Source organism: Monodelphis domestica, chromosome 1, assembly GCF_027887165.1.
Source record: "Monodelphis domestica isolate mMonDom1 chromosome 1, mMonDom1.pri, whole genome shotgun sequence".
Taxonomy (NCBI): Eukaryota; Metazoa; Chordata; class Mammalia; order Didelphimorphia; family Didelphidae; genus Monodelphis; species Monodelphis domestica.
Window position 1 is genome coordinate 112,312,866 of NC_077227.1, and position 16,971 is coordinate 112,329,836.

Here is a 16,971-nt window from a genome sequence, read left to right on the forward strand (position 1 = left end):
TGCAGTCTATTTAGTGAATCTTATTGGTAAACAGGAAGAAACACAGATAATGTTCTATGTGTCAACTGAGTCCAAACATGCTCTTTAGGAGTAACTATCTACCATAGCATTACAAGTAATTTGTGATCTTTAAATTTTAATTTTTTAAAAAAAATTTAAACTGAAAAATTTTATTAATTTAAAATTTAAAATGTAATTTAAAATAATCACTTGGAACTCTCCTCTTACCTGGGCATACTACAAATCCATCTTTAAGTTGTCAGGGAGCTTTAATGAGGTTGGGAATTAGCATGGACATGACAAGGGAGCAATTAGATCTCTTGTAATTACTATGTTAATTTACTTTGAGACAAGTGGGTGAGAAGGAATTAGGGCTGGAAGGCAGGTTTAGTTCAAGAAAACTACACATCAATAGTATCATTGAAATTAAAAGTTGATGCATGATCACATAAGTCGATGGGGATATGATTGGGGATATAGACTTTAAACCTTAGTGCAAATATCAATAATACGGAAATAGGTCTTGATACACATGTAAAACCCAGTGGAACTGCATGTGGGCTATGGGAGGGGGGTGAGAGAAGAGGAGAGAGAGAGAGAACATGAATCATGTAACCATGTAAACATTTTCTTAATTAAATAATTTTTTAAAATACAAATTAAAAAGTTGGATGCTCAGATCCAACACTATATATTAACTTTGCATTTTGTCTCACTTGAGCATCAAAACCTACCAGCTTTTATGCCGATTCTTCCCTTCCCCATCACTAGGCTAAACATGGATGGTATTAAGCCCTCTCTCTCTGGTAAACTGGATTGTATGCTATATAATCTGCTTTTTGTCTCAGATTAATTCAAGAATCTCCTGGAAAAGCATCATTACTAAGATCCATTAAGTAAAAACCAGTCCATGAAGTTATATGACATAAGACAATTCAGCACACCATCTAGTTTATGGTCTGCTAATCTACTTTCTCATATCCCAGTAACACTGACCAAAATGAATGTTGAATATTACAAATTATTTTCTATAAGAGGTATAAAACAGGAGTTCTAACTTGGGTTTAACTATGAAAGAAAGCTTTGTTTCTAGATGGGATACACTCTTGCCTTTCAAAATATATTTTGTGAGCCAATTTCCCTAATAGTGTTAACAAGTACTGTAGCTAAGGACCTGACAACTTTCACCAGGTTTTATCAGACTGCTGACATCTGTCCTAACCACTGAATTGGTAGAACATCCCAAAGTGGAGTACCTAGAATCCAGTTCAAAATTTGCTTAGGATAGAAGTTCACGATGCAAAAAAGAAATGAGCAGAACCAAAATATCTTACACAATATCAACATTTTGGATGAACTGTGAATAACCTAGTTATTTTTAGCAATTCAGTGATCTAAGACTATCCCAGAGGCTTGTGATGGAAATACTGTCTCCAGAGGAAGAACTGATGGAGTCTTATTCGTGGACCAAAACATACTATAATTCACTTTCTTCTTTTTGTTCAAGATCTCTTCCATAAAATGAAAAAATGCTTAGAAAAATGTATTACATGACTGTACATATAAAATCTATACTAGATTGCTTACCATCTCAGGGAGGAGGAAAAGGTAGGAGGGAGGTTTGGAACTCAATTTTTTTTAAAGAGGGGTTTTCCTCCATTATAGTGTTTAACTTTTTTATTTTCCCAATTACATGTAGAAACAATATTTGACAATTGTTTTCTGACAATTTAGGATTCAGATTCTCACTCCCCTTGCCCCAGGTAGTAGTCTTATATAGGTTATACCAGTGCTTTCATGTAATACATATTTCCATTTTGCTTAATGCCATAAGAGAAGACCTATCACATATACAAAAATTTTGAAAATATGTTTAAAATTGTTTTTATGTATAATTGGGGAAAAATAAAATATAAGACAGAAATTCAGACCTGCAAAGGCCCTTGCTTGTAGTTGGTGTTGTAATAATGAAAGTAAAATATTAAATGTAATATTCATTTTTTTAAAAGATTGTGGTCACCATTTATATAATTAACTCTCAAATCAGGAATCTGTTAGTAGCTCTTAACAATTAAACCTTAATCAAAATGGAGATAAAGTAAAAAGAGAGAAATGTAGGAAGGAGAAAGAAAATATCACCTAGCTAAATTACCCTAAACCAAATCAGGAAGCCTGCCAAGCCACCAAAGTCTGCAAAAAAACTCTCAAGTACACAGCAGGGACCAGAGCTCCCACTCAAGACTATCTTCCACCACAGCGCCAACCCAGAGAAAGCGACCTCCTCTCATTCACACCTTTTTACTTCTGTCCCCCTCCGTCACCCAAAGTAGGCACGCAAAAGGGGATGCAGGGTAGGACAAATTTAAGGAGTAGTTTCTATCTACACAGTGTTCAGTAAATGATTGGGTTTAAAAGTATCCTAGATTTAGAACTTTGGAAATCATCTAATTCAATCTTCTCCCTCATTCTGTAGATGAGGTCCAGTGAGATTAAAGTTGCAGAGCCAGAATTCACACTTGAATCATGAAATCCAAATCTAGGACTCTTCCCACTGTAGTGAGCATTAATTAGGATGAAAACTAGATGATGTCCACTAAGATGAAGCTTTATTCCCATCAAGAAGTTACTGGTTTTTCAATTGTAGACAGAAGTCCTAAATTCTGAAAGAAAAGAGGTATGCCCCCAGTAATCACTGAAAACTGTCATGTAGTCTCAGAGTTGAAAATAAATTCAGTAACCACATAGTCCAAACCATACCTGAAAAAAATTCTTCCAACATGTAGTAATATAGTCTTTGCTTGAAGGTTTGGAAGCACCCATTATGCCCTCTTCCATATGTCCCTTTCCCTCCCGAAGCAAAATGTTAAGTTCTTTTAATCAATCTTCAAGGCTAAAGAAAAATGATGTTAATTACTCAGTGATGGATTTTCCCCAATGAACAGTCATGATATACATAAAATTACTTTAGCAGAAATAGATTTAGTCATTCTATGTTTAAATTACATGCAGAATCCCTCTTCTTTGCAGAGGTGGGAGAGTATGGGTTTGGAATACTACATATATTGTTGGACTGGGTTGATGAACAAGTTAATTTTACTGAACTTTTTTTCCCTCTTTCTTATCCTTTGCTATCAAAGATGATTCTCTGAATAGATGTGAGATAGAGTGGGAAATTAAAATGACACAAAAAAAAACAGTGATAAAAGAAATGGTCTTTAAAAATGCCAAGAACTTCCTGTGACAAGGTCTTTTGCCTTCAACTTGATCTTGGAGGAGCTCTGGCTGAGGACTGCTTCTATTAGAACCACCACGAGGGTGAATAAGAAAGGCTGACTCCTTTACTAGATTTTCTGAAGGGACTAGCCTCAGGAGAGGTCTCCCCTCTTGAGAGAGGTTTCCTGGCTGAAGCCCTTGCTTTTATTCACCACCGGGCCCTTAGCTCAAGGCTGAGGCCCCTCTAGCTAAGGACTAATTAACCCTGTCTGAGTTGAGCAAAATATTTAGTGTGTTATGTTAGATATCTTACCCTATCCTCTCTTTGATTTTCTTACTTTTACTTTCTCCTTTTGTAAATAAATTACCATAAAAAAATCATTTGGAATTAATTAATTCCTGGCGACCACACTCTGATAAATTTAGTCCAACCCTTTAATTTTAACCCCTTACATTCTGGCCCTTAAGAGTGTATATGCACATGCCTGTATGCACATACTGTTATAACAGTACAGAGAAGGCTTAGCATTAGCTACAAGGGTAATAGGTATGATGCCCAGAAAGCCAATAAGCAAAGGAGAAAAAACTCAATGGAACAGAAGTTCACTAATAGTTGTGAAAAAAGAACAAAGCAGCCAGTTTTTAAATAGGACGATCCATTTAACGAGATTCTTAACAAAACACTGCTTCCCCAAATAGATTAAGAAATGACTTTATTTTAGTGTGTCAATTCCACAACTGCAAAGACATTTGCTCTCCAGTAGACAAGAGGCACAAACTGGAACAAGAGTTCTTTCTGAAAAATTTGTGGAGCCATGGCATCACAAGTCAGAACAGCATCACCTACAGCAGCAGTCTACATGGAAACTTACAGGAATGTTCTGCCTTAAGTTCAGGAGCAGAACTTTAAAGCTAGAGCAAAACCACTATCACCATGGCAACAAGACAGGTGTTGGGTTATTGGGCCTTCATCAGAAATGCTTTTCATAAGATTATACTATTTCCTGTAAAATACCTTTTTCTCGAAAAGAACCGATTTCCACTCTTAGAACTAGAAATAACTTCCTCTCTCAGTTCTGGATTTTCCTTTAATCATATATCCATGTCTACCTAATAATTTGACTGAATTTGGCTCTTTCTGAATAACCTTCTCTTCTAAGCACTGAATGGTATGGGAGAGAGCTATTAGCTAAACTGGGTTTTAGAGATTACAAAAGGCAGTTCTAAAACTTGCTGATGCTTATAAAATTGGAGACCCTACAATGAATTGGGCCTAGTATGCCTGAGCGTTTTTGTGCTTGAGGAAAACACTACTTCTTAGAGGTAGCTGTGGTTCTGGTTTTTGTCTTACTTAAAACTCAGCTTAACCCATCACAGGTTACAGGGAGATTATCATATTAGCTAAATGGCAAAAAGCTGAATTTTCTGCTTACCCAACCTGTGGCCTCCCCAGGCCCCAAGGAAAAGGGTAAGAAAAGCTTATTCATAAATTCACATGAGCTTAACTTAACTTAGCAATTTGCACCCCAGCTATTGATTAAAGGGCTAAGAAACAGATATTCAGCACAATTGGCTGAGTTATATCCGCTTGGGAACATTAGAAGTGTGCATCTATATAATACAGGAAAAAATATAAGGATGAGGTTTTCTTTAATGGGCTTCATTGCATGTTCTGCCACATTAACATAGAAAACAAGCCAAAAGTGGTTATGACTACACACCGAGCCTTCAAAGAACTACTTTCCTCAGAGGAAAAAAAATCCCTATCTTTTATCTGAATGTAAAAATGAACCTTTATAGTTGAGGCTAACAATGGGTAAGCAAACAAGTATTCAATTATAACTTAACACAATAAAATATTTTTAAAAGGATCTTTATCAGTTTTCATGTTGGACTTATCTTTTGATTCCAACATGTAAATCTCTATTCTTTTCCTAACCTTTTGAAAAATGATCATTCTTTAAGGCAGAATTCATTCTTGAACACTGAATCTAGTGGAAAGGGAGATACAAAACGAGGGCATTACAACCAGGATAGAGCTTTCTAACAATCAAACTTACCTAAAGGGTCAGCCATCATAATCTTGGGCTGATCTCCTTAATCAGTAATGTGAACATGCAACTTCAATAAGAGTAGAAGATATAAAATATTCAGAGGAAAGTAGTTAGGTTCCCAACATACTATTAGCGTATGAACTATCAATTAAAGAATGAGAACACCAATATCCTCTGTTGAGAAAAGAGTGAATACAAAAAGCCAATGAACTGATATTTTCCAAGGAAAAAGTGGTATGTGAACACATCTATTTTCCTCCTCTCTCACCATCCCCCAATTCAAATAAATCATTGAATACATCGGACATCATGATACTGTAATATTTTTATGATAACAATATAAACAATTTCCATTTTCATACTGAATATTAATTACTTTTATAAAGATGTAGCTTAAAAAGGCCTTCCAGAACATCTTTCATCTCAGCATTTGAGAATAAGCTATTTAAGAGTTCTGCATACAATAACACATTTGAATGAAAATGATGTGTGAATTTACAACCAGTACATGATATATTTTTATATATATGTGTATATATATATATATATATATATTTAAAAAAAAGTTGGCCAGAAATTAAGGCTAGCTATAAAGTAGTCCAAGTAAATTATGCTTATCAAAAACACTAATTACAAAATTAAAATTCAACATGCATTTTCCAATCACTTAAACAACTGACAGAGTAAGCTTCTGCATCCAAAGTTTTTTCAGTGAACTGCAAGAGAATGAAATTGTTATTTACATTTCTTTTCCTTATCTCAACAATGTTTAAAGGAAATTACACTCTTGGGAGTTCTACTAGCCTCCTATTTAATACAAACCAGCAAGATAGAAAATAGATCTTTTAAAACTGGGTACCAAGGACTCTTATAAGATAGTGTGTTTTAAATGACAGAAAGCAAGTATCATATACATACTTGTCTTTCACATACCATAGAACAGTTTATAACACTGTCTTGATATGCCTCATACTTGAGAATCTAACCCTCAAAAGAGCAAGTAACTGAATAATTCTTTAATAGCTATACTTCTCACAAATGACATGATGAAAGTTTGATTTTAGCCACTGCAAATCAAATAATTTAAAATACATCAACTTAAAACAAGTTAAAACAAAGTAAAATTGTAACATGTAAGAAACCAAATACAATTCCAAAAACATAGGTCTAAATATTTAACTTAAATCTTTTTGAGTATTCTGAAAGTCTTCAAAATATTTCTTTTTAATTTTGTTCACTGTGTTTATAAATATAATTCAAGGTCTCTGGACTCTAAAAGTATTTTAAGTGAAGACTTTGGTAAGATGAGGGAGAAGCCACTTAATTAGCCCAAGTATATTGAAGAAAATGGGTTATCCCTGTTAAGCTAAACTGTAACCATTAAATCTATATTTATTTCAGTTTGTAGAACTTCCAAATTTGTAAGAATAACTAACTCTTAATAGGATTTTCTTTCACCTTTATGCAATTTAGTGCAAAATATTTTTGAGTGAGAATTTTGACAAGGTTAGTAGCAGCAAGATTTTTTAAATGGTAACACTAATGCTAAGAGTACTTTTCTCTCTCCTCCCTCAACCTAGTAAAGAAAATCCTATTATAGAAGTGAACAAATTTATATGTCAGGCACTATATTAATGAAAGCACCTTCATTTATCAGACTGAACACTTGTAATATAGTTATTTCACACAAACTGTTGAAAAATTCTCTTTTAAAAGGGTTTGTTACTGAATTTAAGAATAAAACATAATAAATTCTTTTACTAAATAAACATATTGAGTAATTTATATGTCTTTTTTCATGAAAGCTGATTCACCACACAAAATTCCAAACTCTATATAGTGGTGTTTCAACTATGGAATTTAGTCATCATTGAGAACTAAGCTCGGTTAAAAAGATACTTATTAGCAATGTTTTACATGACAGGTTTTTTGCGATGTCAAACATTATTTCTCTTAACACTTATGAGTAATTTAATGTTTAAAGAATAAAGATGTTTTTAGTTTAATATAAAAAAAAAACCTTAAGAAATAACTAAGACACCACACTGTCTAACACAGAGCAAATGATGTCTGCCCTAGTTACCTTCTCCATCTCTACCATAACATTCTGAGTAAAGCAAACCAAAAAACCCCACTTAAACAGTGATGCAGGTGATTGTCTTCATGAACTCTCCAATGAAGTTGTAGTTTAGTGTGGCAAAAGATGAAGAGAATAGCAAATTTAAAAAAGACCAACACAAGCATACTTTCTGGAGTTATGATCCAGTGGAGTGCAGGCTAGGAATTGGGTAGAATTTGGAGATACGACTCTGGGTTGAAGGGTTAAGGCATTCAGACTCCCCAGTCATTTTAAAGAACACTTCTTGTTCCTGAAGCTTCCTGGCAAACTCTTCTTCAAGTGTCTGAGAGGAAGAGGGTATAGAATAAGAGGATATGGGGAAGAATACAGAGGAGAAAAAAAAGTTGTCATATAATGTGATTTTATAGAATTTGTTCTAAATAATAATGAAATAGTCTCAGCCCTAGAATATTTCCAGTCCCATTCCTCTACATCCTTAAGCCTTCTGCTGCTCTTCACCACTGCCTCAGGTGGAAGATAAAAGAAACATCTGTCACTTTGGAATCTCTAGAGAATATACAAATATTACTGCTTTCTTGCTCTGGATTTCGAACTCAGAATTATAGCAAGTAACCATTCATTCTGGCAAACTAAGTTTGACCAGTTTACCTACACCTAAATTGGCTCTAGAAAAAAACTGAATTGGCTGGCAGGCATCCTTGGATATCTGAAAGTTTCCCACAGTGACTTAATTCTAGTCCACCTAATATTATGTAGCATCATAATCCTAAAGTAGAAAACCATTTTCCAACCACAAAATTATACACTTTTAATTCAAGACTGTTCTAAATAAATAGCTGAGGAAATATATATTGAAAATTCTGAAGTAACAAAAAATTATTAAATTCTTAAGTATATTTGAATGAAGAGCAGACAACTACTTGCCAAAAATCTGCTAGTGAAATTGACATATATTTTAAAAATTGTGATTTGATATCAAAGTAAACAAAAATTTTTATGAGCTCCCTTTTGAGATTCTTATTTTGTGAGATGACTATCAAACTGCTACCAATTCAGCTTCAAATGTGTTGCACTAAATTATACAGAATTGGGATACTGGCTTTTTATCTATTTTTTTAAGTCACCTTTTTCCTGGGTCTTAATTTTTCTCTCCATTCCTTTAATTCTTGGCCATGTTCTTCATCTAACTCCTTTAGTTTCTGAGTCTCGTGTTCAACCAAGAGATGGCATTTTTCATTCTGAAAATATAGAAAAAAAAAAAAGCATAGCTGTAGGTAACACTAATCAACTCAATAAACTTTTATGGGAACAAAATCATTTCTTTTAAAACTTAGTAATCATTAAAAGCATAATCAGTAACAAGTAAATCCAATATACAATCATTAACACTTATTAAAGTAGAATCAAAAGAATTGACAAACAAGTGGAAAAAAAATGCTTGTTCATTATCCTTTTCTGTCTGTTTGAAATTTTTACTTATTGGCTTTCCTTCCTTTTTCCTTCTTTTAAAAAAATGCAACTGTAATCAACTGATACAATTACTTCATATAGGTTTTGCCAAATTCTTTGTATGCCTTATACTTATCTTTCTATATAATGCAATAATGTTCTATCATGTTAATATGTCAGAATCTATTCAGCCATATTCTAGGCCAATAGGTTGTTTCCAATTTTTTTTGCTTTTTCAAAAAGAGGACTTAAGAATATTTTTTAACAAATAGGTGATTTTCCACTATTGTGTTTTCAAAATTTGATTACTGGCTTGATATTAGACATCGCACAATGATAGATAGTTAAAATTTTCTTAAGAAACAATGGTCAAGAGGGCAGCTGGGTTGCTCAGTGGATTGAGAACCAGGCCTAGAGACAGGAGGTCCTAGGTTCAAATCTGGCCTCAGCCACTTCCTAGCTGTGTGACCCTGGGCAAGTCACCTGACCCCCATTGCCTAGCCCTTACCACTCTTCTGCCTTGGAGCCAATACACAGAGTATTGACTCCAAGACAGAAGGTATGGGTTTAAAAAAAAAAAGAAACAATGGTCAAGATTCAGAAAATGAAACCTGGCCTAAATAAAAGCTTTTTTTCCTGGCTTAAAAAGTCAGATTTGTCATTTACTGTATATAAAAAAAGGTTAAGTAGAATGAATAAATTCTACTTCTTCTCTCACTTTTTTCTATTAGGAAACAAACTTACAAACCTGTCAAAGAAATTAGAAGGCAGTTTTGTTTATACTTTATCACCAATACTAGATGCTAAAATTTAGTAACCATTGGAAAACAATTCAATTATATATATATATATCATTATTATTAATTTAATTAAATTAATTAAAATATTTATATATATGTATATATATGTGTGTGTGTATATATATATATATATATTTTTTTTTTTACTGGATGCCTAAAATGGCATTAACAACTACAAAAACTACAACAGTCAGGCAATGGGAGCTGTATATTCTAGGTAAGAAACAAAGAAAATCTTCTCTAAAGTTCCCCTTATAAATCTGAGAAACTATATCCCTAAGAATATTTCTGAGCACAGTTTTCAAGGACATGGTAATAAATGAATTCCAACTTATACTGACTTAACAGAAAATTCGTATTTAAAAGAACAATCGTCATAGCTAGTTCAATTTTAAATATATTTATGTTTTCTCTGAGATACAAAATATTAAAACTACAAAGCTAATGAAAAGAGGAGGTAGGTAGTTATTTTAAGAATTCTTTATATTATTATTTTACTACTAGGCAATATGCTTCTCATTTAGATCTGTAGAAATGAGTGATTAAATTATGTGAGCTCCCATTGTTTTGATGCTTATAAAGCTAACCTGTAGTTGATGTAATTCTCGGACATTAGCTTCACACTGCAACTGAAGGTCTCGCATCTGATTTTCATGCTTTTGGTGCTGAGCCATCCTTTCATTTTTCTGTCTCTTTTCTTCTTGAGCAGCAAACTGACAAACAAGCCAGGAAGCAAAACAGAATCATAAGCATCTTACTTTATTGTATGTCCATTTAAGGATTTTAACTTAATAAATTAAGCTGGAAATTTTAAGTTACAATAAAGTTATAGCAGTAATTTATTTTCAAACTTATAAAAAACTACTTTATCAATATGCCTATGTGTTAAAAAATAAGCTGAAAATTTTTTCCAAGCTTCTTCCTCTAAATAAAGGAGGAAGAAAAGAAAAGTCATGCTTAAAAATTTCTGGTTCTTTTCACACATAAGGCCTAAGGAGAATGGCCTTACTTTGCCCTGTGATCAGAATATCTGGGAAATGCAGACTAAATTTAATTTAATAGCTTGTGAGTCTTCACTAAATGAGCACTATCAGGTTATTCTGATTGACTAATACCTTTTATCACAGCTTCAAGCTATGAGAATAATGAAGAATAATGAAGCTGCAAAGTTGGATTCAGATGGGAAACACCCTCCACAACTTATTCCTATACATCAAGGCTTTTGATATCTTCTGATTATATTTCCCATACCCTCCTAATTGCTATGGAACCCAGGTGGTATATGGATGAAAATGCAATAAGAAGTTCTATCAGTAGTGTTACAGTGAGCCAATATAACAATTTAAATTTGAGCAATTTAGTATAGCTTTATCACGATTCCCCAGATTAGTATAGTTCCAATCTAATTTCTGAAATCAATATATTTAAAAGTCTTGAGGTGGGGGGTGGGGGTCAGGTAGAGGAACCCTTCTTTAAACAGCACCAGCCCTAAGAAGTTGATTATGGCTATACATCTATACTGATTTGGATTGTGTCTCATTAGGCTGAAGGTGGTGTTAAATATGTATCAATAAATACTATATGGTTTGTCTTTCAAAGCTAATTTAATTTTTTAAATACCTAAGTATTTGAAGCAAGTAATTTAGCTCCTTGCCTGTTTAATTTTGTCACGGTCTTGGTCTGGAGTGCCTGTTGAATTGATTCTCAAACTCTTCTTGAACATAGCCATCCGAGTCTTGGCTTCACTCCGCTGGATCTTGGGTAGTCTTGCTCTTTCTTGAGTCTGTCTGTTTTTTAACTCTTCAATTAGCCGTTGATTATATCGCTGCATTTGTTCTGTTTCCTACAAAAGTTTCAAATGCAATCTACTGATGTTGAAATAATATATTATACCAACTTTAATTTTAGGCACTGTCACATACTATCTTCTAGAAGACATATCCTTAAATACATTAGTCAAAAATAATATAACTATAATTCTATTGACATATTAAAACTTGGCTATTCCTTATATTTCTATTGAATGGCTCTTAGAATATGTCAGAGTTACATCTGTGCCATTTGTCTCACAACTGTTAGTTTAATGAATTATACCAAACAAATAACATCTGAGATTTTCCTCCTTTTCCAATCTATCATGCAGTCTACCAACAGATTAATATTTCTAAAGAATCACGTCACTCTCCCAACTATAACCTTTAATGGTTCCCTGTCATCTACAGAATAAAATTCAAAATTTGTTAACCTGGCATTCAAGATGCTCCACAATCTACTCTTATGGCATCTTTATAGCCTCCTCTCTCACTATTCCTCTATACACTAGGCTACAGCCAAAGTAATCTATCTGGCATTCTGCAAACATTTGATGAATCATGCTGTCATCTCCACCTTCAGTTTTCTGTCTTCTCACCCCATCAAGAATGCTCTCCTCACTAGAACACTATCAAAATCCAAACCATCCTTCAAGATCCTTGACTGAACAGAAATTTGTCCATGGAGTCTCTTCTTATTCATCCCCACTTCACTTCATTCCCTAAATGTAGCTATACAGTACAATGGATACAGCAGTGAGCTCAAATGTGATCCCCAATACCAACTAATTATGTGACCCTAGGCAAGTCATTTATCTTCTGTTTGCCTCAGTTTTCTCCACAATATAGGGTTATTAACAGCACCTACTTCACATTATGAGGATTAAATGAGATATTTTTGAAGTATTTAGCATAGTGCCTGGCACATAGTAGGTGCTATATAAATATATAAATGATTATTGCCTTCCCTTCTCCCCTCTGAGCTACTCACTTTATAGCACTTTGTGCAACTCATAGGACAAATAATCTATTCATTCAACATGCATTAAATGCCTAGTATGCTAGAGGCCTAGGAAAAATATTAAAAGACAGAAAGAAATGTCTCTGCCCTCAAGTACCTAACTTTCTGGAAGGACAAAAGGTAGAAAATGAACACAGATAAGTAATTTCAAAACATATTCAAAGTAAATTTAAAATAATTTCAGAGGTAGATTTTGATCAAGGACACATATGTAATACCCAGTGGAAATGCACATCAGCTATGAGAAGGCTGGAGAGAGGGGACGGAAAGAATATGATTCTTGTAACCAAAGAATAATGTTCTAAATTGACTAAATCAAATTTAAAAAAATAAAATAATTTCAGAGGGAGCAAGGCCGCTCCCGCTAGCAATTAAGGGAGCAAGAGGAGAGAACAGATGTCAGACACAAGGTAGCACTTAAGCTGAACCTTGAATATCACTTTAGCAGTTGTGCAGAATATGGGCAAGAAAGGCTAGAAACTTAGACACTAATGAGAAGGCTCCTGCAATAGTCCTGGTGAGAAGTGATGACTATGTGAGGAGTCAGAATGTAATAGATATAAGAGATGCTGTGCAAAAAGAATTAAAAGGACTCGACAACTGATTGGATGTAAAGAGTGAGAGAGAGAGGCTACAAACTTCAAAGGGTAGGCTAGGAGGTCCTTTGATAGAAATTGTGATGTTGGGGGTGAATAAACTTAATTACTGCTTTGGACATAAAGTTTAAATTTTCTTTCAGAAATTCAGCTGAAAATGTTCAATAGGTGATGTAGGACTAGAGTTGAGGGGAAAGAATAGATAGAGCTGAATATACAAATCTGAGAGTTATCTGCACAGAGATCAAAACCAAATATGGCTAATGATCCAGCAAACTGAAAAGAATAGCCGAAAATGTGTGAGAATGTTCCATGTGACATAAAAACCCAATGGAGAAAAGTCAAATGTTTCAAATACTACAGGAAAGGTAAAAAAAAAAGAGAGAGAACTGAGAAAAGACTATTCTATTTAGTAATTAAATGAACATTGGTAACCTTCAAGAAAGTAGTTTCAGTTAGAAAACTAAGACTTCAAGGGCTGAGAAATAAGAGAATTGGAAATAATAAGCATAAATTTCATTTTTTAAAGGGATTTGGCTATAAAAGGGAGAGAAGATAAAGGATGACAAGTTGAGGGGATGATAGATTCAAGGGAATTGTTTAAGGATGGAGTAGCCTTGGGCATGTTTGTAGGTAACTGAGGAGCTAAAAGAATGACTGAAAATGAGACATAGGGGTGAATGGGGTGGGAGGATTACATCAAATCCACAAAGAAATGAGTTGGCCTTGGCAAAGAAAAGAAATACTTCTGGTCAAAGTTTAGAAAACAAAGGTGGAAAAGGTGACAGAAGATATTAAAGGAATTTGAAATATAAAAAAGGGAAGAATTGAGAGTTGTCCTTGAATGATACTGTGTTTAAGTTTTAAATAGTAGGCTATATGCTACAGAGGGCTGAAACTGCACATCAGCATGTAATGTATGTCTAATATAATTTCTCTTCTCAAACTATATTTTTTAATTCAAAGATATTTTATTTTCCCAATTATATAGAATAATAATTTTCAACAAACATTTCCCAAAAGTACAGGATCCAAACTCTCCTTTCCTCCCTTCCCTCTCCCCATTTGGAGATGGTAAGCAATTTTATCTGTGTAATACATTTATTATTATGCAAAACTTCCATATTGTTTATTGCCAAACTATACTTCTTAAGAGCAGAACCATATGCATTTTTAACCCCCCTCATCCCACCAAGGTCTTAACATAGTGCTGTGAAAATAGATGCTTTACATTACTAGGTTTGTCTCTCAAAGATATTTTTTAAAGGGGGCAAGGGTGGTGAGAAGAAGGACCTATTTATACAATATTTGTATACAACAGCTCTTTTTATAGTGGCAAAGAAATAAAAAGTAAGGGGATGTCCATCAAACAGGGAATAGCTAAAGAAGTTATGGCATTTGATTAAAATGGAATAATTAAATAAATAAAAATAAATTAAAAATAATTAGATAATTAGAATGGAATACTATTATGATACACGAAATGATGAACATTATTCTTTCAGAAAAACCTGGAAAGACTGACATGAACTTATGCAAAGTGAGAAGAGCAGAACAGGGAGAATATTGTGGCAATATTGCAGAAAAGGCAATATTGTATGATGATAAAACTGTGAATAACTTGGCTATTCTCAGCAATACAAATGATCCACGATAATTCTGAAGGCTTAGGATGAGAAATGATATCTACCTCCAAAGAAAGAACTGATGGAGTCTGAAGCATACATTTTTCACTTTATTTTCCTTCATAATATTTTTTTATGTTGGCTTCTACAACATAACCAATATGGAAATGTGTTTTACATGATGTCACATATCAAAATGCTTATTTAATAAGGGAAAGGAGGAAGGGAGAGAATTTGGAACTCTAAATTTTAGGAAACTAATGTTAAAAATTCTTTTTACATGTAATTGGGAAAAAATATTGAAAGATTTCAAAAGTAAATGTGAAGGGTCAGCCAGGTGGCTTAGTAGATTGAGAGCCAGGCCTAGAGACAAGAGAACCTGGGTTCAAATTTGACCTCAGACACTTCCTAGCTTAAACCACGTTGACTAGCTTTTACCCCTCCTTCCGTCTTAGTACCAATACACAGTACTGATTCTAAGATGGAAGGTAGGAGTTAAATAACAACAACAAATCTCAGTCAAATAATTTTTATTTGCTTTTAGACTTTTGTGTACTTAATTTTTAAAAAACCATTTGGGGAAATTTTCCACTACATACAAATATAAAATCTACATTTTAATATAATATCAGAAAATCTGCTAACTTAACTAAAAGTCTTAAATGTAATAGATGCTTAAGAAACATGAACGGCCAGGTTTTTCTTCTATAAAATCTTGTATCTTTTAGAATGAAATGAAAATAATACTTGAATTTTCCTTCATTTCTTTACCAACCTGCCCTTGCTTTCCTTGTAACTTAAACATTCAAAAAATGTTTTTTCTCACCAAACTGAAAAGTCTTTAAAGACAAGTTTCTGTTTTCCTCCTTTTGTCAACCTGAATAATGACCATCAAAAATCAGACAAAAAATAATTTAATTTACTACAAAAATGTAGTTACGGTGCTTTAAGTAAAATCATGAATGGATATTTATTTTGTCTTTCAATTGTTTAAAATTAAGTGAATAATAAACTAATTTTTGAAATTCTCTTTATAAGATCTAAGTAAAAATCTTCATTTTTAATACTTGAAACATAGGGTCTAAGAAGCTACTATGAGGAAGCAAAATGAAGATTATATTTCATAAATGCAATTATATATTTCAATTACCTGCTTATATTAATTTTACAACCAAGATTAGGATATATTTACTACTCCACAATTCTTAAAAAAAATTTTTAGGATAAAAGATAGTAAGAACAAAAAGGCAACCTAAAATGTGGCATTTAGAAAGCCTAAGCAGGTACATATAATAATAAGCAATTCAAAGCACTCAAAAGAATGTTTAAGAAATCATGAAGTATGAAGTAAGCAGAATTAGAAATTACAAAAATAGTCAAAACAAAAAGAAAAAGCTAAAACAGTTATTATGTAATCATAATGATAAAACCTGGTACCAATATGCTACTTGGTTTTGTTGACTTTTTTTCCTCACTCTTTGTTACAAGGCTTGTTACAAGCTCAATAGTTAGAGAAGGAGGAAAGGTTGTTATAGTTGGAAATTAAGGTGATATGAAAACAAAAGATATCAATATAAATGTAAAAAACAAAATCCTTACCCTCACCCCAAACAAAAAATAAAGAACACTTTCAGCTGAATTTGAACCCAAGTTGAATCCAGTCTCACATATTTATTAACTTTGTGACCCTAGAGAATTTCCTCAATTATAAAATGGGGTTATAACAATAGCACTTACCTCTCAAATTTATTGTGAGGATCAAATGAGCCAATATTTATAATACATTTAGCACAGTACCTGGTCCATAGTAGGGACTTAATAAATGCTTGCTCCTTTCCCTTTTCCCTTTAGTTATATTCAAAAGCCCTTCAAATACCATAATGCAAAAAAAAGAAAGGGGACAAGTGTCTTTTCATTAACCTTTTCATGGCGCTTAAGTAGCTGATGTCTTTGCATGAAGTACTGATCCTTCAGCTGCTGTTTAAGCAACTGATGTTTTTCTTGTAAATGTCGTTCTTCAAGTTCCCAAATAGCAGCTTCACGAGCTGGAAAAGGAAAACAATTTTCAAAAATATTCTTTTGGAAAGAAAGGAATTCTCTAGTTCCCTTGAAATTTAAGCTAATACTTGTAAATATTTTGATGGTGGGGGTCAGTTTTAAGTGCTTCAGCCCTACATGAAAATTCAATAGTTTTATTAAATAATTTTTACCATTTCTTTCTAATATTTAAAAGCCGTTTTTATTTTTTAAAATTTTGTAATGAGCCATGAAATTAGAAACCACCAAAATTAAAAGAAATTTTGTATTCAGTACCTTTTTTGA

The 16,971-nt window shown here is 33.2% G+C and overlaps 1 protein-coding gene across 2 annotated transcripts in view; it reads right to left on the reverse strand.

The window, feature by feature from the left end:
- Positions 1 to 3,909: 3,909 nt before the first annotated feature.
- Positions 3,910 to 16,971, reverse strand: part of SLK (STE20 like kinase) — a 71,938-nt gene continuing 58,876 nt past the window's right edge. For both annotated transcript variants that reach the window (XM_007479076.3, XM_056804423.1), the window contains 5 exons: positions 16,570 to 16,694; positions 11,251 to 11,439; positions 10,184 to 10,309; positions 8,472 to 8,585; positions 3,910 to 7,669 (listed from right to left, as the gene is read on the reverse strand). In XM_007479076.3, the coding sequence (XP_007479138.1) occupies positions 7,523 to 7,669; positions 8,472 to 8,585; positions 10,184 to 10,309; positions 11,251 to 11,439; positions 16,570 to 16,694 (701 nt within the window). In that variant the 3' untranslated portion in view covers positions 3,910 to 7,522. The remainder of the gene's footprint in view (positions 7,670 to 8,471; positions 8,586 to 10,183; positions 10,310 to 11,250; positions 11,440 to 16,569; positions 16,695 to 16,971) is intronic.